Genomic DNA, 25,757 nt, shown 5'->3' on the forward strand with positions numbered 1-25,757 from the left:
TGCTGAATGTTAATTTAGTAGGACTAACATTTCTTTATTATTTCTAGTGGTATTTGGGTGTATATGATCTTCAGAGTTCATTTTTCAATCATTTACTATGAATCTCAGTTTGGAGAATAGGTCAAGAACTTGATGAAAAGGTTGATTGTCCTGGTAATTGCCGCAATGTAGGTGCACATACCCCAGCATGTGCCTTGGCAACCGTCAAGTACCTACTGAATGTTCTTCCTGCCACTGAGGGTTGATAAATGTCTCTATTACATTTCTTCTGTGCAACCCACTGGAAGCAGATACGACTGTGAGCCTTACAAGTGATGAAATCATATTTAGCTATTCAACCTCCCTCAAGTTACAACAGGATGAGGGGCCCCTTTGCCCCTTTTTTTCACTTCAGGACAAGGATGTATTACATGTAATGACATATTTCTTTGTATTCTTGGGGGAAATTGCCAATGGCTTGTTGAACAGACCAGAAAGGCACTGATCTAGAAAAAATCACTAGAGAAGGTGCACAAAAAAAGACAGGGAAGAAAACTATGATGAGAGTGAAAAGGCAGTTTCCCTGGATGGTTACAATTGTCAGTATTGAGCAATCGAGAACAGTTTACACAGATAGTCTGCCTGTTTCCCCACTGGAATACTGCTGTCTCTCTAACCAGTTTTGCTGTTTGTTTTTAGTTTTTTATCTAAGGTTCTTTTTGCCAGGAAGGTTTTGCCTATCCCTTGCCTCTTAAGAAATAAGCACAAATAAATAAATAAGCAGAAATGCAACGTGACTACTAGAAGTACACAGGAAGTAGAAACTCAAACTATCTGATACAACTTCACTTGCTTTATTACTCAAAGTTTTCAAATTTAAGTGATGGAAGAAAACATACTCATATTCAACAGCAATGAGTCTTTGCTACTTTTTATCAGGAAATCATTCAAATCAAGAAATGCCACTTCTTGATCTTGTAAGAGCTCTGTCTGAGTAACAGAAGTCAAGATGCAAGTGATAGGTACAGGCAGGGGAAAAAAACAACAGCACCGTGTAAAGCAAAGAAGAATCTAGAAAGCTTAATATTGACATTGTGAGTTCTGGAATTAAAATGCTTAAAAGATATGTGGAAAGTTCACGGTTTTTCTCTGTTTAAACTCACAAAAACCCCATCCTGTTGTGACAGTGTCCTGACAGCCACTATCTTACAAAGCTTAGTCTGGCTTCAATTAATGTAAAATGAATGAACAGTAAGATTCCTGTTGACTCAATTTCTGAATTAAAAAAAAAAATTCACATAATTGTTTGATGATTAAGTTTTAAGCAGTTGCACTTCTTAAAAACACTGAAGGTAAAAATTGGGAAGGAATTAACACTTATTTTAGACATACAATTTCAGGGGACTAAATTTGGTCATCATCTGTTACAAAATTAAATATTCTGTCTAAGAGGATAAAGCAGTTTTGAGGAGAGAGTAGTAACTACATTTTTAGTATTTTTAAGTATTTTTATGCATTTTCACTGATTTTTTTTTAATCAGGTTTTAAAGTAATCCTTATCAGACATTTTAGGAGCTTTATAAAATTTTACAGTATTCATCTGTAAAATCAGTAATTAGATAAATTCAGAGTATTAAGAAAGACCACCTATGGTCTGCACACACTCTACAGGAATGCACCAGGTTATCACCAAGAAGGCAACCTGAGAGAAAGTTCAGAGAGGATTAGGGAAGTGCTTTTTCTAACCCTTTTATGGGCTCCTGTTTACCTTCCATGATAGTGTAAGCAGTCAGCTGAGGACAGCTTCCAGGAGCTGGAGACTTTGTTAAAGGTAATAAACTAGCCAACTACTCCAGTAGAATGAGTATGGTCCTTTTGGAAAGGTGATCATTCAGCAGAATTCCCAACAGAAAAATTCAAATGCAAACTTTAGAATTCTCTGTATCCCTTTGATTTTAGGAAAGATGGCTCTTTAGTTTCAATTCAGTGGAAAGAACCTTCACAGTCAGAAGGTTCATGACTCTTTACTGCTTATACAAATTTATTAATATGGCAAATAATTAATTGTAGTACAGAAAAAGTCACAATTTCCCCTCTAAGCATCAAATTAACACAATAATTACTTTTCACTGGAATGACTGCTTTAACTCAATTAGGATGTGACCTACACATAAATGTGAACATTTACAAAATATCTGAAAACTATTACAAACGTATCATTCATTTAGTCCTTCCCAAAGATTTAAACTTTTTATGTAAGTAATAAACAAGAAATAAATTTAAGGATATATATATATCTCCTAAATTAATGATAAATTTATAATTTATTAAGAATTTTTAAAGTACACCTAGAATAATACCTACTCTTACTGCCATCATTTGAACAAATTTAAGCTGCTGCCACTAATATGGAAGGTCCAGGACTTCTTAGGCCCTGGATTTTTCTAAGAATAGGTTAACTGATTAGAGATCATCATTGTTATAATCTTTTCATACACACAAATCCCTTTCCTGCTGCTGGTCAATACAGCTTTGTTTACAAATGCTCTAGTGTGCACGCATTTATTTTAACATAAAATGATTTTAAGCTGGCTGAGATTTTAAGGAACATAGATTCAGCTGTACCCTCAAAAGAAATTCTTGGCAGTTCTAAGCTGTACCTTACAAGAGATGTTTTCTAATACTAATTTATCCTAGCAAATGTGTAAGTAGAGCCAAGACCTCCATTTCAACAGCTAGCTAAACATTCACAGAGGCAGAGAGCATCTTTGAGCTATAACATGCATTGACCTCCTCGTACTCAGTGCTCACTCATTCATGTGACTTTCTCATTAATGTGTGAAGCACTCATAGTTTCTATTCACATTATGTTGTAACAAGTATAAATAAATACTGGCTCAAAGGCATCTGTGGTATTTATTTATGACTACAAAACATTGTAACAGGGACACCATGATTGAATTTAATGCATGATAGGAATTGTACCATTTCCTCCCAAATTATTTTAATATTATGTAATGTGAAGCACCTAATCAATGATGTGCACATCACATAGCGCATCAGGCTAGTAGTAACATCTGTGCTGGTGGTAGCTGATGAAAAAAAGAATTATAAATACAATGCTTTCTGAAAATATGACAGCAGAATGAAACATAATATGCATACTTCCAATCCTGACATAGCACATTTTAGGATCATACAGTTCAGAAGAATAGCCACCACACTGAAGACATAGTACATAAAATGTACTAACAGGTAGAGAGACAAAATCCATCATGGAGTTCTATCTTTATATTTAGCAGTGTTTATTTCTTGTAACGTGTAGCTAAGTGAAAATAAATTTCTTGAGATGATGCAAATTTGGTAGACTGGAAGGTCAAAGCTGGAAACAAACAGTAAAGCTGTTGAAAACAGCTGGTTTCATGTTTGAGATGTGAAATTTAAAGCTATAAAATAGATAAGAGTTCTGCAAGTAAACTCCTCTATATCAGTATCTAGCAAAATGCCAGAATGAAGCCCGAGTTAAGTTCAAATTGTCATACAGCAATTCAGTGAATTTAGAAATGTAGCTTGGCTTAACAAACATTGACGACAGAGCAGAAATAGACTGGGCACTGAAATGCTGAATGGCTCTGACAAAACCTGGTTTTCTAAAACATACCGATGATTACCACAAAAACTACCTATCTCCAGTAATGTGTTACAATTCTATTTACACATCCAAAAGCAGACCCAGGTTTTGGGATGTGTTCTTTCAAAAGAGTGATGTTACTGGGAAAATACAGAAAAATGCAGCCACTTAGGTAAAAAATCAGAATTCCCTATGGAGAAATCTGATACCTACAAAATTGAAAGCTCTTAGTTTTCCTAAGTTACATTTTAATGGTGAAAAGGAAGGACAAAACATTACACAAAAAAGATAAATTTCTCACCAGGAAGAGTTGATTAAATTAATCCAGGAGTTATGGTATCAGACAGACACGTTATGGAAAGAGAGGACTCAGTGAATGACTAGACCATATAAATGACTGGCAGTGAAGACATCTTGATGGTGACTTAAAAACCTTAAGCAGTCAAAAAATATTATCCTCAAATAGGTTTGTTCTTTTGTCTTGGTTTGTGACTGCAGATTTTTATTTTAAGAATTTCTATAAAATGCTACAAAAAAAGTAACTATCAAAAAAATAAACTAACACAGACAAGAATATTGTACAATATGACACACATTTTCTCCAAAATGCAACTTATCTCCATGTGCTTTTCCTATGAATCTGTTAGACTTTAAGTATATTATTTATATTACTATGCAGTTCAAAATGTTATGGGTCATGTGTTTTTTATGAATCTATCACCTCAGTGATATTCAGTGAAATTTAAAATTTTAAAAGCCAATTTTACTTGAAGACCAGTAATTAGCTACGTAATATTTAATGGGAATATTTAGGCTACTTTACCACTCTTGTTACTTTTCCAGACACATTGTTAACATATGATCAGTCTCATTTTTTTCTTTTAAAGTTTTGCTATCTTCTGCCTTCCAGCTCAGAAATTAATATGCTATTGTTTGGCAAGGATCAGGAAAAGCATGTAATGTGCGCTAAAACCAAACTGGTGTTAAACACAGCATAATTCACTTAATTGCTGCACTATCTATTAAATTCAAAGATGCTTTTTCCTCTTTGATTACAATAAAAATAGAAGATGGCAATAACTAAGTTTAGCTGTTCTTAAACTTTTTACAGGAGCAGTGGTCTGAAGAGAGCACTGGAATAGCTACAGTTGCAAGAAGTTTTAGATATTTGGCTCTCTGAGTCACAATAATAATGATGGACAAGACACAAAAGGTTTAACTGCTGTTTGCCTTTCCTTAGCACCACTCTTTGCAATAGGCATGCAGAAGTTCCTTCATAAAACCTTTAGAATAATCTGCGTTTCTCCCCTAAATGATTAAATCATTTGCGGCATTAATTAACATGGCTGTTAATTAACAGCTGTTAATTAATTAATGCTGTTCAGAACAGTAACCCAGATTAGATGTGTCAGGACACCAGGACAGGTTTGCATTTTAACCATGCTGCTCTGTCAGAAGTAACAGAAGCTGGATGGAGCCAGCATGGGCAGCTCCTGCTCTCTGACAAGCTGTGCAGGAGAGTGGAGCAGGACATGAGAAAAACATTCCTTTATTTTCCCTAAGTAACATGGAATTTGAGTTCAAAATTGAGCTCTAAAAAGCAGCCTTATCAAGTAATACTTGGACAGAGATCCAGACTCCAGCTCCCCGTGTCAGATGTAATGGAATCTCTTCAGACATTTTCCAGCTTTTCATTTAGCACAATAGAGTGGTTCATCACCTAGCAATCCAAAATATGTAGTAAAATCACAATGTATAAGCAGATTTTCATTAAGTAATTTGTTAAAGTGTGTTTCCCTCCCTTCTGCATGTTTGCAGCCTGGTATCCATCAACTCCTAATGAAGGCTGTGATTCCACAAATGGAGAGATAACACCCAAGTAGGTGAATTTTCTGTAGGTGCTCCACTGAATCTTCACCTCTGAGTGCAAAAATTGATCTTCTGTCTACCACAGTAGAAACTTGTGGGAGACAATTTCTTGCAGCTTCCCCTGTGTTGATTGCTGTTTGCTTATCTCGAGCGACAGATAAAGCATTGCTGCCAACAGATTCTGTCAGCTTACATATCAAAGTGTGTGGAGGTTCAGGAGAACTTCAGTGTGTAATTGTGCAGATTTATAGCTTTTTTTTTCCTCCAACAGATTTCAAACTTCATCTGCTACTGAGATAAAATAACAAACAATGCTCTCAGAGCATTTTCAGAAGAGAATCTCACATGGCTGTAATATATATTATAGCAAGCATTAGGCACACTGCTCTAAACTATGCTTAACAGGTATGTCAATCACCTGAAAACCAGAAAAGCAGTACTGTAAATACCAGAAATTATAAATGCTAATACTGTAATTCAGTTTGGCACATATTACAGTTCAGAAAAGGATATAAGAATCTGATGCTTATAAATGTTTCTTTAAGACTTAAAATCCTGCAGAATTCTGGCCTAAAAAACATAAAATCCTGAAGAAAATCAAGTTGCCTGAAAATGTTATGTATGTGAAAATGTTAGTGAAACCCTATGTGTCTATTTTTTAAAATGCCCTGCTTAGTTGTGTTTAGACACATTTTTATTAGAACTAATTTACCTTCTTTAAAGATGTTCCTAGTGAACCAGTCACATTGTTCTTTTGTTTTTCATCAAAAGTCTTTGATGCCATTGACCAGAACTCAAGTTTCAAAGGTCTCACAGTTATCTCCAAGCCTTTTCCCCTGCATAAAGTCTCTTGTATGACATTTTCTCACACTGTTCCTGAAATCTTATCTACGGAATTGTTCACCTGTACATTCTCCACACAAAGATATCAGAGTACAGCATCCTATTGAAACCAAACTCAATTACTGGAACAAGTAGAACAAGAAACATACTGCAGATGCAATAGAGTTGAATGATGAGGCAGATAAATAAATATACACAAGACCAATTACAGCAGCTAAAGCTCCCCACAGATCCTATAGCAATCTCATCTGTAGGTGGTTATGTGCCTTCTTCAACACCTCCTGGGGAGATCCCATGCTAGAAGATTATGCCATATACAGTCTATACATGCTCTGTAGGAAATGTCTACAGCAGCTGATAGCACAAAACAGACACATTACATTACTGGAATTTTTTTGTTGTTGTTTTTAAATTCTGTTATGTACAGGAAAAAAATATAAAAGCAAAATACATCTACTCTTTTTAGCACTTATATAAGAACAGCCACAAACAGGTATTACCTTCAAGAGAAATTTCCTTCCATGGGTTAGGTGGATACATGAAAGCAGCATTCTGGATTTGGTCATGTATGTCTTCGTCTTCATTGAATGGAAAGGTACCACTGAGGCTTACATAAATGATGACACCCACTGACCACATATCCAGGGATCTGTTATAGCCTTTGTTTCTCAGAACCTCTGGAGCAAGGTAGGCTGGTGTTCCTACAACTGAACGCCTAAATGATTTCTCTCCAATGATTCGGGCAAAGCCAAAATCACAAAGTTTTACCTGTTTAATGAAAAATGCTATAGTAAGACAGACATTATTTTTATTATCAAATACATGGTTGAGAAACTTTTATCATCAATTACTTGCAAGACGCATCTCTACTGTTTCTTCAAGGGTACTCTCTTTTAAACTCCTCTTTGAGAGGAATATTCTTATTCCACTGAAACAGTAGACTGGAATACCATCCATGGTATCTCTTCTGTTCCTTCATTCCATGAATAAAACACAGTTGTGGATAGGCTTAACAGCTCAGGTTCCCAATGAAAGTAGTAATATATAGTAATACTTATATACTTATAATATTACTAGTTCATAGCATAAGAACACAGCAAATAGAAAACTTGTTTTACCTATGGCTTTTTCCTAAAATGAGCAACTTGACAAAGTTTAGCTCTTAAACTTCCACTTTTATTTTATTGTGGTTATTATTCTAGTTATACTCTGCCTCTCTGCAAACTTTCTTGTCTGAGTTCTACAAAGTAACAGATTAAGGGGCTTGAAAATTCTCACTTAACTCAGTACAGATTCTTTCCTTCCAATTATTGATATTGATATTATTTCAAAATTATCAATAGTACTCATTTTGAATATGGGCAACTGAGGGAGATTACAGAAGAACTCTGTAGACTGAAGGTAACAGAAGTTGATAAAAATATCTTTTAATGAGAAATATAACCAATCAGAACGTATATTTAAATATCCTGTGATCTACATGGCATTTAAATTCATAGAATTGGAGAAGAAGCTCCTGTTCTTTGTGAGCCGTACCCAAACTTTCAGAAAAATAACTTTGTTTCTGGAGCAATACAACCAGCCAAGTAATTTGTGCTGTAATGGTGAGCAAATTAGAAATGATCACACAAGTACCTATGTCACACTTGAAGATGTAGTTCAATATTTTAGACAAATGGCGAGAGTCAAGGATTTTTAAACTTCTTTATAAAGTGGTTTGAATAAGTGATCTTACCTAAAAATTCTGTGCGGACTGGTCACTAATAATTTTCTTGTTTACATAAACATTGCTAACACTTATTAACTAGAACAATTTATCTTAAGAAAGGGCATTTTCTACTTGCCTGTGGGAAAGGATCAGCTGATGCCAGTAACACATTTTCTGGTTTGAGGTCACAATGAACAATATTTTTGAAATGGAGATGTCTTAAAGCAACAAGGATCTGTGAATAAACAAATCAAATTATGGTTCTTTGTTTTATATTGTTTGAACAGTACCAGTGACCAGAGAAGCAAGGACTGGTGTGAAGAAAAACAATCCAAGAAGAATGTACTTTTTGCGAGAATATCAACAATGAAAAAGAAAAACCCAACACAAACCAAAATGCCGTGCCTCAAGTTTTCTTGATGTTTCACTGCATTGAATATGATTTTTCCCTCTCCAAGAGTTTACATTATAAACATCTTTTAAAAACTGGGTTCTAAGTATTTGTTTACTTTTTTGTGCATTAAATCTTTGAATGCAGAATCACATTTCATATCTAGACTCAACTAAATAATTTCACAGAAATAATATATAATCCAATTGAAGTGTTTTCTTGATGAGAGAAAGAAAGGAGAGTATTATATGTATTTTTGTTCTGTTACATACACATAAATATAATAAAAATGTAACATATATCCATCCTTTTTGTGTGGCTTTAACTCAATTCCTTGTATTTGGTCAGGGGCTGACAGAATTGGCCACTGTATTGGAGCAGTGAATGCTGAGGAGGTTGAATGAATCTGTGAACAGAAGAAATCAAATTCTAAAGCTGCTGGCAGCTCTGCCCATTAAAGCCCGGGCAAAACCCAGATAACAAATTTATAATAATAAACACCATAATACTGTTGCTCCTGCTACTTTTTTTTTTCTTGACTGCTGAAACATGGGCTTCTCTGACTGTGAGGTGGCTCAATACCAATGTGTGTATCTAAATTTAAACCAGTATTTCGGGCAGCCAAAGAAGCAGTATGATAATATTACAGGAATATAACAGCAGGAAGCTCAAATAAATCCCATAGCAAATTGTTAGTAGAAGTAATAATGGAATCCAGACTCAGACACTACTACTACACAGTGAGACTAGACACTACTACTACATTGAGATCCAATCTCAGCACAGAAAATAGGTTTAACTGTGCAGTGTATGCACTGCAGTGGTTTGATATCGGGTAGTTCAGGAGTCTCAAATTTCTTTTTGTAGGTCTTCAATAGTTTGCTTTTAGTGCTTTCCTTTCTTGTGCTTAATTCTTCCATCTCATGAGAAACTGTAGCATGATGTCCCCTCCATCCAGCAGCCAACAGCTCTACACATGTCTTGTTTTAAGTCCTCATAATGGTTTACTATCTATCAGATGACGTACAGTAATGTAAAGAAAGCTGTTTTACCACCCCTGCTTAACTCAGATTTTCACAAACCAAACAGGTAAATTATGTGAAAAGGAAAACATAAGAAACAGTGATAATAATTGACCTCAAATTCCCTTCTAGGTCTGTAATTAATTTCTTACCTGAGTAATTAAAAACTTTGTTATTCTCTCTGGCAATCTGCCCTTTTCACTTGACAAGATCATTTCCAGCATGTCTCCATGGAGTTTCTCCATAACAACAAAGACTCTTTCTGGCGTCTCAAACATACACTCCAGATTTACAACCCCAGGATGATGAAGATTCTATTGAAGATAAATACAGCACTAGATTTCTCAATATGATCAGTAGCTTTTATCATTACATAGCCAGACTTCAGACCCCCACCTAAACCAGACAATGTTTCGGTATTTCATAATTTAAACTGTGTGCCTAACCTGTAGGCAACAGGGACAACATTGCTAGGGGCAGTACAGGAGTATGTATGAATTTCAAATTAGTTTAACATACATTTTCTTTATTGTGCCTGGTGCTTAAAACTGAAGAAATTGTAACTCCTAGTGTGACATTGCTGATACATTTGGTTTTGGCTTTTTATGGAAAATAAGCAGCAAAAATACTAATATTTTTGCAAAAACTCTAGTGATTATAAATGAAAATCTTTATATATCTGGTATTTATAGAAATAAATAATGGAGCTGATACAGTAAAAAAGAACAGAAAAGTACCTGTAAAATGGCAACTTCATTACGAAGTTGACTTTCCTGTTTAGTTGGAAATCTTAGTTTATCAATTATTTTAATGGCAACATCTCTTCCAGTTTTGCGATGCTTTCCTGCATTAATAAAACAAAAGCTCTCTATCAATTAAAATTATTAATTATGAAAAGTGTTCCTTTTTCATGGGTTGTAAAAATGGCCATAACCAAGTAATTCTCAGGGCTGGTTTGCAGATAAGACATTAAAAGGTTTCTGTTATTTCTCTTCTTTCTACCCTTTAAGAACAGAACTTTTCTTACTGTTGCCTGACAAAGATGTTTAAACATGTAAGAAAGGAATATATGAGAAAGTCAGGTCTTCATTTCAACAGTATAGACGCAGATTTAATTTACTCATATATATATGCAAGCTGCAGCTGCATTCTGTGCAACTGGCTGGTTGTAGACTTAACTCCTTCACTGGTAGCTCCACAGTAGCAAATAATGAAATATGTGATAGCCTTTAGGCATGTTAGTGCATGTCCCAGGTTTATCAGAGAGCCAGAGATACCTCAGTGAGAAATTCGTTGTTAGTTCTCACTTCACACTGTCTCAAACAACAGCTGTACCTAAATATACCCCCAAAAAACTGCTGAATAAAGGAGAAAAGAGAGAGGAAAAAATAATAAGAAAATAAAAAGAGAACCAATTCTACTACTGAAGTTACTGAAGAAGCAATAAAAAAATGCTATGTAAATATGTAAAGAAACACAGAAGGGAAAACAATATTTTTTTCATTCATTACAGTTCTCCAAAAGAACAGCTTTCTGCACTTCAGTTGCTTTCTGCATTTCAGGTGCTTTATTAGAACTTACAGAGAATATGAAGCTATTGATATACACTGACCCACTACTGGGCAGAAGACTTCAGTCTAAAAAATTACTTCAACACAAAACATAAACATGTATTTTGTTGAATGTATACTGCTTAAATGAAACAACAGACAGCTAATTTCTGCAACAAAACATTTCAGAGTCCAAACACTTTCCCCATTGGAGAAAATTTTTATCTTAAGCACAATTGTACAACACACCAAAGCCTTACCTCCATAAACAATTCCAAACTGTCCTGATCCCAATACTTCATCTGGGAAGATCTGGTATACCGTGCTAATATCCTGTTTATATAAACAACAGATATTAAGCCCTAAGGATATGGAAAGAAAATTTGTATTTAATTTGCTTTTTCTAGTGGGAATTAGCATTCTTTTAGTGCAGTTCATTTTAAAATATATAATCTGCCAAAAAAATCAGGTGTGTTTTCTTACAAGCCATAGTAACTATAATTGCTGTAAAAGCTGATGAATCTTCAACAGGTTCACTCAGAGGGGTAAAATATTCCATTTGTGCCAGAGAGGCAGTCTCATGTCTCACTATTAGCACTGTAACACAGACTAAAGCACAAGCTGTTAGCAGATTCATTTGGGAGATTCAAACAAACATCAACTCTTGCAGGTCAGTTTTATTTTCCTGATATGTAGCCAGCAGCATAGACAACAAAGAGCAAAAGAGTGTCTAATTCATAATAAAGGCTGCCTTTTTGTTAGGAAATAAACGGACGTACCCCTAGCAGGCAATTTTTTGCAATCTTTTTTCTGACAACTACCAGAGCTGTCCCAAAGCTTTAGCTAGCTGCAGGGAGTATCTATTTTTTCCATCTGCCATGAGATAGAAAGCAAGCAGTGTGACTGCTTAACTTGACCACATGACCTATGTCTAACTGTCCCAGAGTAAAGGAAACCCAGAATCCTCTATGTGTGTGTTATGACATATGCAACTCCTCCCTTGGATAGAGTTCCATTTTTGTACAACAGAGAATATCTGATCACTCAGATATGACAGGAAATGGTACATTCATCAAGGTTTGTGGTCATTTTTACAAGGTTCAGCTGACAAATTCAATGAACTAGTAATTTCTACACCTCGCTTTTCCATTTGGTAATTAACATGCTACACAGATCCACAGTTATAGCCTGTGAAATTACCCATACATAATTCCTGCATCTCGAGAAAAGGTGCCACAAAGATGGTTTTTGTCAAAATTAAAAAAGCTAATTATTTGTTAATTTCTTCAAAGTAAGTGAGAAATTGCTGATGGGAACTCCCCTAACACTCCTCTTGAAAAGCAGATCAATGACTTTGCCAGTTTAATCATAGCATGTCTAACACCAGCATCCAGAGAACACTCACCACGTTTTCTTGGACTTGGCAGTTTGACACAGAAATGCTGATGGATATATCCCCTGGGAAAGAAAGCAAAATATACTTTAGATTGCTGTGCTTTTAGTTCAAACATGTAGTAATAGGAAATGACATTCATATTACATCAGTAACTACTGACAGCTTTAGAAATTGGACCAATTAGGTCAGCTTGTTTGTCTACCAGCTAATATAAAATTATACCAGCCCACAAACACATGAATTGAATAATAGTTTTGCAGTGTAAGGAAAAAAAACAGAATTATACAATTCATTAATAATTTTTTAATAGTGGAGTCTCATTATTCCCATTTATAAGCTTCTTATTGCTTTTTTCCATTCTATTTTGAGGCTTTGTATCACCCAAGTAACAACTGCAACTAAACTGGTTTTATTTAGTGGATTTAATAACAATTTTGATTTATTTAGTCACCTACAACATATTTCATGCTATAAGGATGAAGGCAAATACACATTCAAATTAGACTGCATACTGTTACAAGTAATACACATTTCAACTGGCTTAAAAGACATGATTAAAACTAAAAGATTAAAACAGACATAATGGAAACAAAACCTTGCACCTGCATTTAATATAACAAACACCAGATCTAAGTTCTATCAATTCAGAGCTTAGGATATTATAAGCATGCCATAAGCATTTGAACTTACTGAGGGGAAATCCAGAATATGCCTACTGCTAACTGCATTACAAAAGGACAATACTTTGGTAAGGAAAGCATGCTTCTTTGGAGCACTGTCCTTCTGTCTCCTACTTGTCTGTATAATCCCACTTACGCTGACTTTCCATTTGTTTAAGTATAAAATTTTAAAACCAGAGTCCCCTACTGTAAGGCCTGTATTACACACTGAAGATGCTACTACCCATAAGCACTAATCCTAGTTGCAGTAAGTAACACAAGTAACTTCTGCCTCACATGGCTTATTCCCTTTCCTTAGGAGGACTGCTTTTGGTATAGAACGTTTCAGTTACAGAGGTTTTTAATCATTGCCAATTTGTTTTCAATTATATGTACTGCTCTGCTTACACAAAAAAAAAGCATGGAAAAAGACACAGACAAGTCTTGAGCAAAAGAAAGAAGGTTGCTATCATTCTCACTGTCCACAAGAAATTGTACTAAGGTCTCAGACAACCTTAATTTTTGCACACATAACCCAAAGATAACTACTAACTTGTAAAGAAATTTTCCAAACTTCCCAAGAGGGAAATAAGACAGCTGTCATGCCCATTCCAGTATTTTAGGTGATTTGTTTAGCTACACTGGACTCAAACCAGGGGCACTAGGCAACTAGTCTGATGGAAATGACATCCAGAATTTGACACTATTTTATACAAGATCCCAGCCGAGAAAGCAAAGGACATTGCTGATCTAATCTGATATGTGAGCTGTTGTGCCTGGAGATGCAATGCCACAGCCTGTTGTATTACTTGGTTTCTGAAGGGCTTGTGGTCTCATTAGCATTTTGTGCTGCATTAATAGCATCCAGATGTCAAGTGCTAAAGTGGGTGTATATTGCAACAAAAGGTCTAATCCAAATTATGTAGACATATTCAAATTCTCTTTACACTGACTAGGCTGAACAGAAAAAAAGAACAACCACTGGAGCACATGGCTAGTAGTGGGGAATTGTTTGCTCTGTGCTACTTTATTATCAGTTCCCAAGAGAGATTTAAACAGTTCTCATATTTCGTTTACATGAACTGTCATCTTTGCTAGAGAATTACACAAAGGTATGTAAATTGGAAGCTAAGATGTAGTCCTTTTGGTCCTGGATAACACACATGCCTTGTGCTTAGAATAGCTGTTCTTCACACTTGAGCTCTTTTCATATCAGCATGGGACAATGTTTGAGGCAGCTGTACAGACAAATATGATAAAAGGGAGCATATCATCTATGCTGCAGTGACCCAAAGAGTGAAGAGCTGCTTCTGCAGACAGCTAGAAACATAAATTGCAGTCAGAAAAAAAAATCTATCAGTTCTGAAATGGAGCTCAGAAAATTTCATCCCTCTGCACAAGGAAGCTATTTCTCACACCAGCAACACAAATTTTAATTAGAAGCCTTATTAATTTTGTAACTATTTGCTTACTAAAATATCTGCATCTTGCATATCAATACAGATGTCCTACTATAAACTGAAAACACATGGATGAAAAACTGTGGTGTTTAAAATAATATGGAAGACAAGTGACAAGCCACGACAGAGCAGCCTTTACCAGCTGCGCAATATATACATTTCAATGTGTAGAGAAGACTGAGCAATGTCACTTGAGATGGGATTCTCCTTATCAGAAATGGAGGAAATGAGCAGACTTACTGTGCAGGCTGGGTCCTGACCCAGTAGATGCCCCTTTAGGGATGACAGGCATCAGGGCATGCTGTATTGCCATCTCCCACATTCGTGCCACATCAATGCCAACACCACTGCTGATAACGCCGTTATTCAGTGGAACACTTGAGAGGTTGTCTATGTTTTCTCCAACATAATAGACTATATTTGCTGTGCTTATTTCAAAACAATGAGGATTGGCTCCTTGAGGCAGCAAAGTGAAAGTTTTTGCAGGTTCCAGAGACAAAATTTCAGACAATGGGATTTCCTAAAATGAAAAAAATATTTTACTTTCTGTGTAAAGATTATCAACATATAAAACTACAGCATGAGCTTTACTTGATGAGTTTATGCTATCAGTTGTTGCCTTTTACCACATGCTTCTTGTACAAACAAAAAGGCTCTTGTAACCTGAAACTCTGTGACACAGATGACTGTTGATGGTAAAATACTAAATGGTTCTCTCCAAGACTAAATAGAAATTTAATTACTTAACTGAACTTATCAAACAGAGTAGTGAGGTTCCTTCAGAAAAAAAGCAGGGCCATCCATGTATCAAGAGAACTCCATTAGAAAATATGACTTCACATATAAAAACTTTTCATTTCTACAACACACATTTTATAGGTCCTTGTTAACTGGCACCTTTCTGATCAGAGACTTGTTTGTGAAAAGTAGAACACACATATGCAGCTTAAATAATGAAAGAATAAAAAACCCAAAACCCAGATAGAAGTTATACTACTACTGTAGTTTTAGTAAGCATCATTTTAGTCCTTCTATTCTTGTGGTATAGAAAGAGGTTGGAAAATATTCCTTACTTTGTAATATTTGCTTCCGGTATCATTTTGAAAAAGTGTAATGCATTTGCTGTCCAGCCTCCAGTAGTGTCGCTTTCTCTGCAATAAAAAAAAAAGTAAATTAATGAAATGTTCATTTCGCAAAAGCACCACTGCCAAAACCTTTCTTTAGTTTGAAGAGATGTACTGTGAACAATAAAGACCCAATTACTATTACAAGATTTTAATGAAAACTTTATAATTCAATTTAGAATTTATAGACCTCTTATTATGCTTTGCTATTTCAGGAACAGTTCTGTTAAGACTGTACAAGTTTTAAAAATTTAAAAGGTCATTCTGATTCAGATACATTTAGCACAATTTGCTCTTATATATGATCCTAAAGCAATTAAAATTTCTCTCGGTATCCCTTACAAGACCCCAGTTCGTTTTTGAAGGTCACATATTGAAGGCTTTATCATGTTTTAGCAGGTTGGAATGAAAATAGCCTTTTTCTACACTAAATTTACTAAAGTCTCAATTCAACTGACAGTAAGGTATCAGGGAGAGTGCAGCTGGAAAGTAAAGCTACTTTACAGAACCCCCTAATGTTATGTTTCACTTCCTTAAGAATGAACTTACATTTGGCTGCCTGTGATAATGCAATGATACAATCAGATGATTTTTGCATGTTTTAACCGTCTCCTTTTCTTACAAGCAGTGCCAGTCTTAGTTATGATAAGAATTGGGACTTTAGGAATCATACAAATTGCAAACAATTCCTTACATGAGTGACTGTGAATTACCAGAGTATTGCTAAAATTTGATTCTATTCTATAATACAACGTATACTAGAAGACAGGTCTTCCATAAAAATTCTTACCAGTGTGTCCTTGCTTGTATAGTGAACCATCCAACCTTCCTTCATTACTGTGCTACTTCTCCTTTTTGTGTGCTTCACAGACTGTACCACTCTCATCAATGGAATATTGTTGCTGGTTGAAGGGCTTAAGAATAAATCATTAAAGGCTTTTAAAGAGAAGATAACTTTGGACAAAAAGAAAAAAAAACTTTAATATCAAAATACATGTATACACACACACAGAGAAATTATCCATATTTATTTTCATCATCATTAGCAGACCTGGTTTGTACACTATTTTGTTTTGTCATTCCAAGTATCTCAAGATTACGAAGAAAAAAGACTGTAATGCTACCCCAAGGGAATGTCAGAGACTTTCTGAGGGCTTACACACACTCTTCCAGAGTACTTCCAAAGATGAGCTAAGAAAATGTGCAAATGACGAGGGCCTTAGCTAGGCTGTGGGAGCCATTGCTCAGGCCTGTGCTATGTATGATTCAGAGCAGTACTTCATCTTGAATCTCTCATAATCTATGCAGACCCTGTCTATCAGATTACTGTCCTGCGATCTTGCTTGGGCTCAAACACACGATGGTGATGACAGTTTACAGAGCAGAAGACGTGTCGGCTGCCCAGCTGCACACATCCCAACCAGGCACAGCAGAGAATCTGCTGGAACCTCTCAGAGAAAGAGATTTAAGCTACTCCACCCTCAGAGACTTAAGGTGAAACCCTGTTGCCTTGTGGGGTATGCACACTGCGACTTTCTACCATTCAGCCAATTCCCAGTAAGCTGGGAAGCCATGGGGATGTGACAGTATGCCTGACAGCACCATCATATAAAATCTGGTAGTAACCAGAAGCAATCTTGCCCATCATCCCTGCTGCTAGAGTTAACAACTCCTAAAGCAGATCCTGTGTAATGGAATATGGACTCAATCTGTTCAGTCCTAAACATGAATACTTGCTTATTTCTAGCCGAAACAGTGATGCTGCACTGTACATGGAAACAGAGCACAACACTGTTCTTGTATTATGCCCTGCTAGCAAGGCATTGGTTCAACAACTCCAACAAAAAAAGGCTGATAGTGTTTAGGAAAAGAATATGTTGGGTTCCCAAAGTTGTTGTGACTGTACATGTCTGCAGATGGCCCTGCTTCACTGTTATGTGTTCTGGAAATAAGTTTTATGAATTGGTAGTTTCCAATCAAAATGAAGAAGGTGCTGTCTGGAAGTTTAATTAAGTATGTAACATATAGTTAACATCTCTTTTCTGCTTAAAAATGATTTACCATCTGCAGTTTCTATTTAGCTAGTCTTGTCTGTACTGACAAAAGGTTTACTTTTTATTTCCCTTTTATAGACCACTTAAAGAATATTCATGGATATGGAAACTACCCTTAAAAATAACTGCAGAGAGGCATTACTGGAAATACAGGAATGTCCCTTACATAAATAAAACATGTGAAAACCTTGATTATAAATGTTTTATTAGTACAATTGGGTATTTTTATTTTGAAAACTTGGCAGTGTTGTCTGCTTAATAAAACCTGGAAATTAAAAATGTTCTGTGACAATGATTTCGTGGTCTAAGCACAGATTCATGTTCCAGTGATACAAGGTGTCATACACATCATAGCTATGCAGATAAATATGACTGGAGTTCACTGCTGCATGAAGTAAAACTACATGTTGAAATGAATTGCTTTCTATTAGTGCAGGTGTATAACAGTAACACAGAAATAAGGGTAACATATTAATGAGAGAGACTTCCAACAAGCAAAATAAAAGAGGAAATCGCAGGTCAAACAGACCGTGAAAGAAAAATGTTTTATAAGGTATAGATCCCTTAAATGTATAGATCCCTTGCATCAAGGAAATTACAGCTGAAATTCTCTTAATTCATTTTAGGCTCCTTGACAATGAATAATCCCTACTTTTTCCATACTATTCAGACAGTTCAGGTAAGTGAATAATGTTTCTTCTCTTAATTTACTTGTGAGGTACATTGTACAACCCAGTTCCTCTTTTCCTTCCTGAACAGTCATTTCAAAGCACTAATCTATTTTGTAACTTGCTTCAAATTACTTTAAGTTTGTCAAACTTTCCTTTAATAAAGGCATCTAAAAATACAAACAAATAATCTAGATCTGATTATACCATAGCCACTTACACATTTTGTTTATTTATTTAAATGACCAGGCATTGCACTGTTAAACCCAGGAAATAATGCCTTGGAAAGTAAGTAAACAATAAAAAAATAAATAAATAATAAATAAATATTTTACTGGTGCTTATGCACAGTTTCACATCATTTTCGTATGAGAACAGACTTGTAAAAATTACTTTTGCATAAGTTTTCAAATGCTACTTCAACTTGACAATAAAGCTTCTCTTAAATTACTAATGCATATAATCAGTGAAGCATTCCCACTGCACTCTCAAACACACAACATTTCACCAGTATTCCCCATTTTAAATGAGTGTGAATAGTGTAGATTCCCCCTTGAGCCCTAGACATGGCATGTACAAATTAATACAAAGGAAGATGGAAGGTACACTCACTCCCCAGCTCACCTGATCATCCTGTTAGACTCATCGTGATCCAGGTCAGCATCCTGCATTTCTCCATTGTCACTATGGCATCCCGTCATTGACATCTCTGAATCATGAGCCATGGATTCTTCCATGTCATCTATAAAGCCACTGTTTCTTTCGCTGTCATTGTCATCACTCCCTTCTTCCATGACCACATCAGACTCAGCCCCAGGACTAAGAAGGTCTGGAATATCATTTCTCAAGTTATTATCTAAAAACATGCAATACTCCAACTACAACATCCTGGCACATTTTAAGCTTCCAAAACACTCAACTTCTCTTTGAAAGTCTATTGCCTGCACCTAGACAATATAAGTAGTCAATTACTTATAATCATGAACTATATATTCCTTTGCACAGGAATAATGTTTTCTGTGAAGCCTGCACAAAGCAGCACAATAATCAATACCACTGAAACAATGCTCCCTGCCATTAGAAAAGAAATATTAAACAAGCACCAAAACCAAAGATTTAGGGTTTGACTATGGCATAGTATTAATAGCACCATTCAGCTTATATTTAAATTATATTAAACTTTCCATTTTCCAAATTAGATATGCCTAAGAAAGATCAGAGTAAGGAAGAATTTTTTGTTGTATGTGAATGGATTTATCTGGAATATAAAATCATTAGTTCTGTCAAAGGGTAAAGACAGCATCAGTTTTTCTAGGATGTTGCAGTGTTTCAGAAATTTGAAGTAAGGTTAAAATCACATAGCACACATCAAATAGTTTTCTCCTAGCAACTTTTGCCTAATTGTGTGCAGGAAGGTTCTTGACAGCCAGTGTAGGCAATGTAACACAAGAAAAAGCACATTGAATTGTTGACAGCAAAATGTTTGGAATTGATGGCAATTCACTGAAATTAGAAGTGCGCATCTGAAAAGTTTGTTTTCATGTACAGTAGTCTTAAGATAGTTGGATATAAATTACTGATGTGTGATTTAGAAACATACTTCATCTCTAGCAGAACCAGTCATTCAGTCATGAATGATGCTTCACAGTGCAAGGCTCTCTCTTTGGTATTCTTACAACACTTTTAAAATCTCTATTTTTAATAAACTTACAATCAGTTAAAAATAACTTGTTACATTTAGTATATAATGCATTTACTAATGACACCATGCTTGGAATTTCATTGCTTCAGCTCTTCCTTCACTTACTATTTTAGGGAAGATGCATCACACAGCAGATGGACAAAATGACAGATACTGTATTTTGTTTATTAAGTTTGAAAATAATGTGAACGAAATTACTGTGAAGATACAAATGAGATACAAGATAAAATTGCCTTTGATAATCCCAGGGACCCTCTATCAATCATTCAGGACACACAATTCAGAGCTCTACAAGGATTCTATATATACCATACTAAGAATATTATTTGGTGTATAAAAGCCAAGTTCTATAAATTTTAAGATGGCAATCTTCAAGGAATCAATACTTGGAGTAAGCCCAGAATATGTGTTCTCACCCCAAGTGACACTGCACAAGCTTTCCTGATTCAAACTATCACTTTCCATTAGCCCAGCATCAGATTCATGTGTCAGGAGGAAAGTCCAAGCAAAAGTAGCATGTTGCTTGTGAAGCCAAGATGGGGAGAGGGCAGAGGGGGTATGTTGGAGGGATGAAATACAGCTGCCTCAGACGGAAAGAGGGAATTTGGAGGAGTAATTCAGAAACAAATGTAAATTTTTTTCATTTAGTTCAGTTGTGCAGGAACAAAGTTAATGTTCCTTCCTGTCTTTTCACAGCACTTTAGATCAATCACTCCTCTCTAAAATTGCAACTATGCAGGAAAAAGTTTATAATTTATAAGCAGATTTAGTTATTTTCTCTGACTGCAAATCTCAGGGAAAACTCTACACTCCTATCAATGGAATTAACACCTTATGGTGTATCCTTTAGTTTTTGAAAACCAAACCACAAATATCCATTGGCAATATTACTTGCACTCCTGAAGAAATAGTTGTGTTGTGGAAAGTGAGGTATAAATGATTCAAGATTAAAAAAAAAAGAAAAAAAAAGGCTCCAAGAGTCCAGTGAGAGAATCAGGAAGTTCATCAGGAAGACATCAATGCACCTTGTCACATTTCAAGTGGAATACTTAGTATCTGTAGTAATTTTCCTATTAAACATAAAAACTTCATAGTGATACAGTAACACTACTATGAGAAATCCTGTGAAAAAAATTAGTTAACATTCCAAATTTTGGAATTTCTTGATTTGTCTTCAATAAGGTAGACCACTGATTTAAAGGAAAAAGACTGTGTCATAAGGTAATACTTTATTAACCTCAGAAGCAGTTTAGGCTGACAACACAGTAATACGCATTAGAAACTGAGCACTTCACCACATTTCTCATTCCCTCATCACACAGGAAAGTGACATTTTCAAGGGGATCAACAACTCATCTACAAGCACTCCTTTTTTCCTCCAGCACTGTCTGTCAAGCCTACCCATACACCCTTATACTTAGCACAAAACCAGCATCACATGCAGGTAGTCAAGACTTGATTTGTAGCAACTGGTATGGTTAGTTTTATGCCATCAGTAAATGGAATTTTTTTTTCTGAAGGGCATTCCTAGTTCTTCTAGGTATGTTTTTCCTTCTCAGGAAGATCATCCATAACCACTTTTTTCCTCTCCTCACATTAAAAGAAAATTTTGTGCTTCTAGCTGACAGGTAATGCCAACTTCTCAGGTGTGGCTTTTTGCTTTCCTCTGGCACTCTGCACTTATCAGGTGTTATCACAGGGCCATTTTGCTGCTAACATCATCTCTGTAGCACAGCTTAGCCTGTCTGCCAGTGCCACCTATTTGGAAGAAACACACTCCAAACTGATGCTGTATGAGCTACTCGCAGCATTCCTCCCACACTTCACCTTTGACACACAACAGAATTATTGCAGAGGAAAGGCCACTCCCAAGCAATGGAAAAATGTGTGTTTGCACATGTCGCAGTTTTACATTTCTCTTTCCTTTAACCAATAGTTTAAATAATGACAGAAACAATTGTTAAAGCAACTTACCTCCATTAATGGCAACTTCCCCCAGGCAGTTATTTGGCACTTTAGGAGCACAGCGTTTGTGACAGTTGAATCTACAGTCTGGTAAGTGGAAAAGGGATACAGCCAAATTATTTCTTTTTCTGTGACACAACTATATTTTGTCCTGATATCCAGCCTATAGATGTTAAGCCCTATCATTCCATTAATACAAGTCCTATGTTCAGAGAGTATGTGCTAGCCTGGCTCCATGCTGCCTGTCGGTGGAAGGGACAGGATGAAGATGCTAGAAGCACTTTTCTGAGGAGAAAAAAGCCTTTCCAAGGGTAGCTGGGTAGAGCGACACTACAGCAGCCAAAGTGGTGCTCAACCCATCTAGAGGAGTGATGAGGAGACACAAGTGTTTGTCTTCAAAGCCAGAGCTGTTTTTTGCAGTGAAAGAAGCAGAATGGGCTGCAGTCTATCAGCTGCAGTTTAAGAGACTGACTACATAGGAAATACTGATAACTGAAAATTTAAACAGGAGAACCCTAGCCAACAGTTTTAAGTGAGAAAATATTTGTTTTTCACATCTCAAGACAACTTCTAGGCAGCTTGCAACTGAGAGTTCCTTCAGTCCTTTTCCTATTTTTCATTTTTTTTTTTTTTACTTCTTTTGTATGTGTAAGTAGCACTTCATTAGATGTCACAGGAACTGTTTTCTTTTGGCTTATGAATACATTTTATTTAAACTAAGAGCTGTAAGTTACTAAAACACCAGGAAAACCAAAGAGTCAGAAAGGAAAAAATATACTAAGGTTGTCTATATCGTTGTCCTGAATCCTTGTAGTTATTTAAGATTGATCCAAAAACCAACTAGAGGTACAGCAATGCCAAACTACAGATAAATTTTAATTTTCTTTTTTTTTTTTTTTTTTAAATAGGTTAATATTTGCTTAGGTCATCAGGATTCAAAATTAACTGAAACAGGTGATGCTTTGACAGATATTTTGCTTTAGTTAAATTGTATCAGAATCACACCTTAAGTTAAATGAATGCAACTTTGAATTTTTGCAGGGTTTAAAGAAGAAACACAAAGTATACTGTTTAATTTTATGAGAATTGTTATTTATTGTAATAGGAGAAAGGTGATTTTAAGCATCCATTAGCCAACACTCCAACCCCATAGCATGCACAATGCTTGTATTTACAGGCTAAGGTTGGCTAAGGTTGGCTAAGGTGAGCCAGCAGCAATCTAGGCTAGGATCCAAGGGGCCTGACTCACTTCAGCACCTGCTAAGGTATACAATGCCATGAGACTTGAGAGCACATTAATCACACTGAAAAAATGTGGGTTTAAATTCACATATAACCCCATCTTATTTTACTTCTATTACAACTTCCCCAAAACACTGAGCTGCTGAGGCTCAAGCTTATGCATCAATTCACACACAGGACTTTGTGGATTGAAAACAACGAAGATAAGAATACAGTCCATTATGTTAACTATTCTGCTGTAAGCACATGTTCACCTATGCCAAATACAAGATCATTTACACCTGAATGAAAAATGTGAGCTACTGCACATACACCAAAGGCTATGAATGAACAGCCACACAGCCAGATCCTACAGAACACCAATTACTGTAATTTTGACTGCAGCTTAATCCAATGTAATTGTACATGTGCCTACATGTAGACAGTTTAGAGAGGAAATCATGAATAAGGCTGCATAGTAACCATTCAAACACTAATTTATTAATTTTATTATGCTTAGCTTTTATGTTCCTAAAGGACATTTACTTACCTTTGCACTGTAAACCCTGTCTAAAAAGCCCTTTGAGAAGCTTCTTGCAGTACTGGCAAACTGTTGGACGTGTGTATGAGTGGATGACAAAAGTATGAGGCACTTTAACCTTTGACAGTAAAATCTTGTCTAGTTGAATAGGTCGTCCAATGTAGGACTGTGAATTCGACCTCTTCTCTCGCCCAGTGTATGATTCTGATGGTGTCTTTTGCTGTAAAATACATAAAAAGCAGTTCTGTAGGATTTCTGAAAGAATATCACATTCATATAGTCCCTCACTTCAATAACACTGTCACATGTCATAAAAAGTCATGTAAGTACCTTTAAACACTAATAGAACACGCATCATTGCCTCTGTCAGACTGCTTTTAAAAAATCTGAATGGTACTGAACAACACCTTTGTCAACACTACTGTCATATACTTCATATTGTATCAATACTTCATATTGTGACTGAAACAGGTTTTTTTAAAAATAAATAATCAAAATTAAAATGCTCATTACAATTTCTCAGAAGAGCATTTTACATTCTGATAAAAAAACTTTTACCTCTTACTTCCTGTTTCACATCAAAAGTAACTTTTAAAGGCTGTATTTTTTGTTTATAAATGTTTATTTAGAAAGAAATAAAGAAAATTATTACATTATTCTATGTGCATGTAAGTTAATGACGGAAAAACTATTAGTATTTTCTCTCCCCTTTATTTATAATTTTTGCTGTCGTTAACCTCATCACATTTAGATTATGCAAAATAGATCACAGTAGGTATTTAAAGGTGTGTGCATATATATATACACACACACGTACCCCTTTAAATACCTTTTTTACATATATATATGTGTGTTTGTGTGTGTATATATATATCTGATGTGAGACACACAGTCTAAAGCGTGAAATCCAAAGAATTTCTGGAAGAAAATAATCACCTTATTTTCTCTACTAAATTAATTAAGTGTACATATGATAATTAAGCCAGAAAACAACAAATCTAGAAAACTGCTTTCTCCTAATATTTGTCCTTGAGAAACAACCTAACTACTCCCACAATTAGCATTGAAAGGAGAAAAAAAAGTGAGAAAATGCAGCTTGATCATTTAAAACTCAGCACCTTCTCACTATCAGCTGCAAATAATCTGATAACTGAAGGCCAGAAAACAAATCACTCACAGTGAGCCTGTACTATTCAAAAACTATAGTAGCTGCAGCTTCAAGTAGACATTAACTTGAAACACTGCTTAAATTCAAATACATAATGCTATAGAAATTCCTCCATCTGATTACTATTTCCCAGTCACCAAAATATAGAAAAATATATTTTTGTATGCTACTGTCTGAGACTTTTGGAGTAAAGAGGAATTGAAAAGTCATTTTAATAGCAGAAGAACTGAAGGAATTAGTTCCAGGCTTTGCCTTCAGAGTGTATTTGCCACGGGGAAAAAAAATTCTTTCTTACAAAGTTCACATAGATTTCTTGCCATGAAGAAAAATTCTTTGGTTATACTGTAGAATTAGGTGTCTTTCCCAAGAGGCATAAAGATCCACTGTACTAACGCAGTCCTTTCAAATAAAGTAAAAATATGCAAAATACATTGTATGAGCCAGGTACCACAAAGAAAACAGAATGAAAGTAGTATAAGAAATCACCTGTTTTTTCTTTATCACAAATAAAAGTGGAAAAAGTCTGAGTAGGTTTAAATCTTCATGCTCTGCAAAATACTTTATTTAAAAACCCCAAACAATTAGTCTCAATTTAAGATTAAACACAGTTAATATTTGTTAACTACTAATAAAACTTGCTACTAATAAAACTATTTCTAAGGCAGATTGCACTAAGTCTTATGAAGTCAACACGAACAGGCCTTTAAAATGCAAGGCAGAAGACCACCAGGACAGAAGAATGAGCACAAACTTCACCGCTCAGCTAGTGTCAGCTGCCTGGAAATTACAGCCCTCAGTGGATAGGG

The 25,757-nt window shown here is 35.5% G+C and overlaps 1 protein-coding gene across 2 annotated transcripts in view; it reads right to left on the minus strand.

The window, feature by feature from the left end:
- PRKD1 (protein kinase D1) overlaps positions 1–25,757 on the minus strand; it is a 117,730-nt gene that overhangs the window by 5,910 nt on the left and 86,063 nt on the right. For both annotated transcript variants that reach the window (XM_058851354.1, XM_058851344.1), the window contains 12 exons: positions 23,793–24,003; positions 22,031–22,108; positions 18,979–19,183; positions 16,423–16,546; positions 15,582–15,659; positions 14,749–15,028; positions 12,399–12,451; positions 11,254–11,326; positions 10,181–10,287; positions 9,596–9,757; positions 8,167–8,265; positions 6,823–7,090 (listed from right to left, as the gene is read on the minus strand). In XM_058851354.1, coding sequence (XP_058707337.1) covers positions 6,823–7,090; positions 8,167–8,265; positions 9,596–9,757; positions 10,181–10,287; positions 11,254–11,326; positions 12,399–12,451; positions 14,749–15,028; positions 15,582–15,659; positions 16,423–16,546; positions 18,979–19,183; positions 22,031–22,108; positions 23,793–24,003 — 1,738 coding nt within the window. The remainder of the gene's footprint in view (positions 1–6,822; positions 7,091–8,166; positions 8,266–9,595; positions 9,758–10,180; positions 10,288–11,253; positions 11,327–12,398; positions 12,452–14,748; positions 15,029–15,581; positions 15,660–16,422; positions 16,547–18,978; positions 19,184–22,030; positions 22,109–23,792; positions 24,004–25,757) is intronic.

This window comes from Poecile atricapillus, chromosome 1 (genome assembly GCF_030490865.1).
Source record: "Poecile atricapillus isolate bPoeAtr1 chromosome 1, bPoeAtr1.hap1, whole genome shotgun sequence".
Classification (NCBI taxonomy): domain Eukaryota; kingdom Metazoa; phylum Chordata; class Aves; order Passeriformes; family Paridae; genus Poecile; species Poecile atricapillus.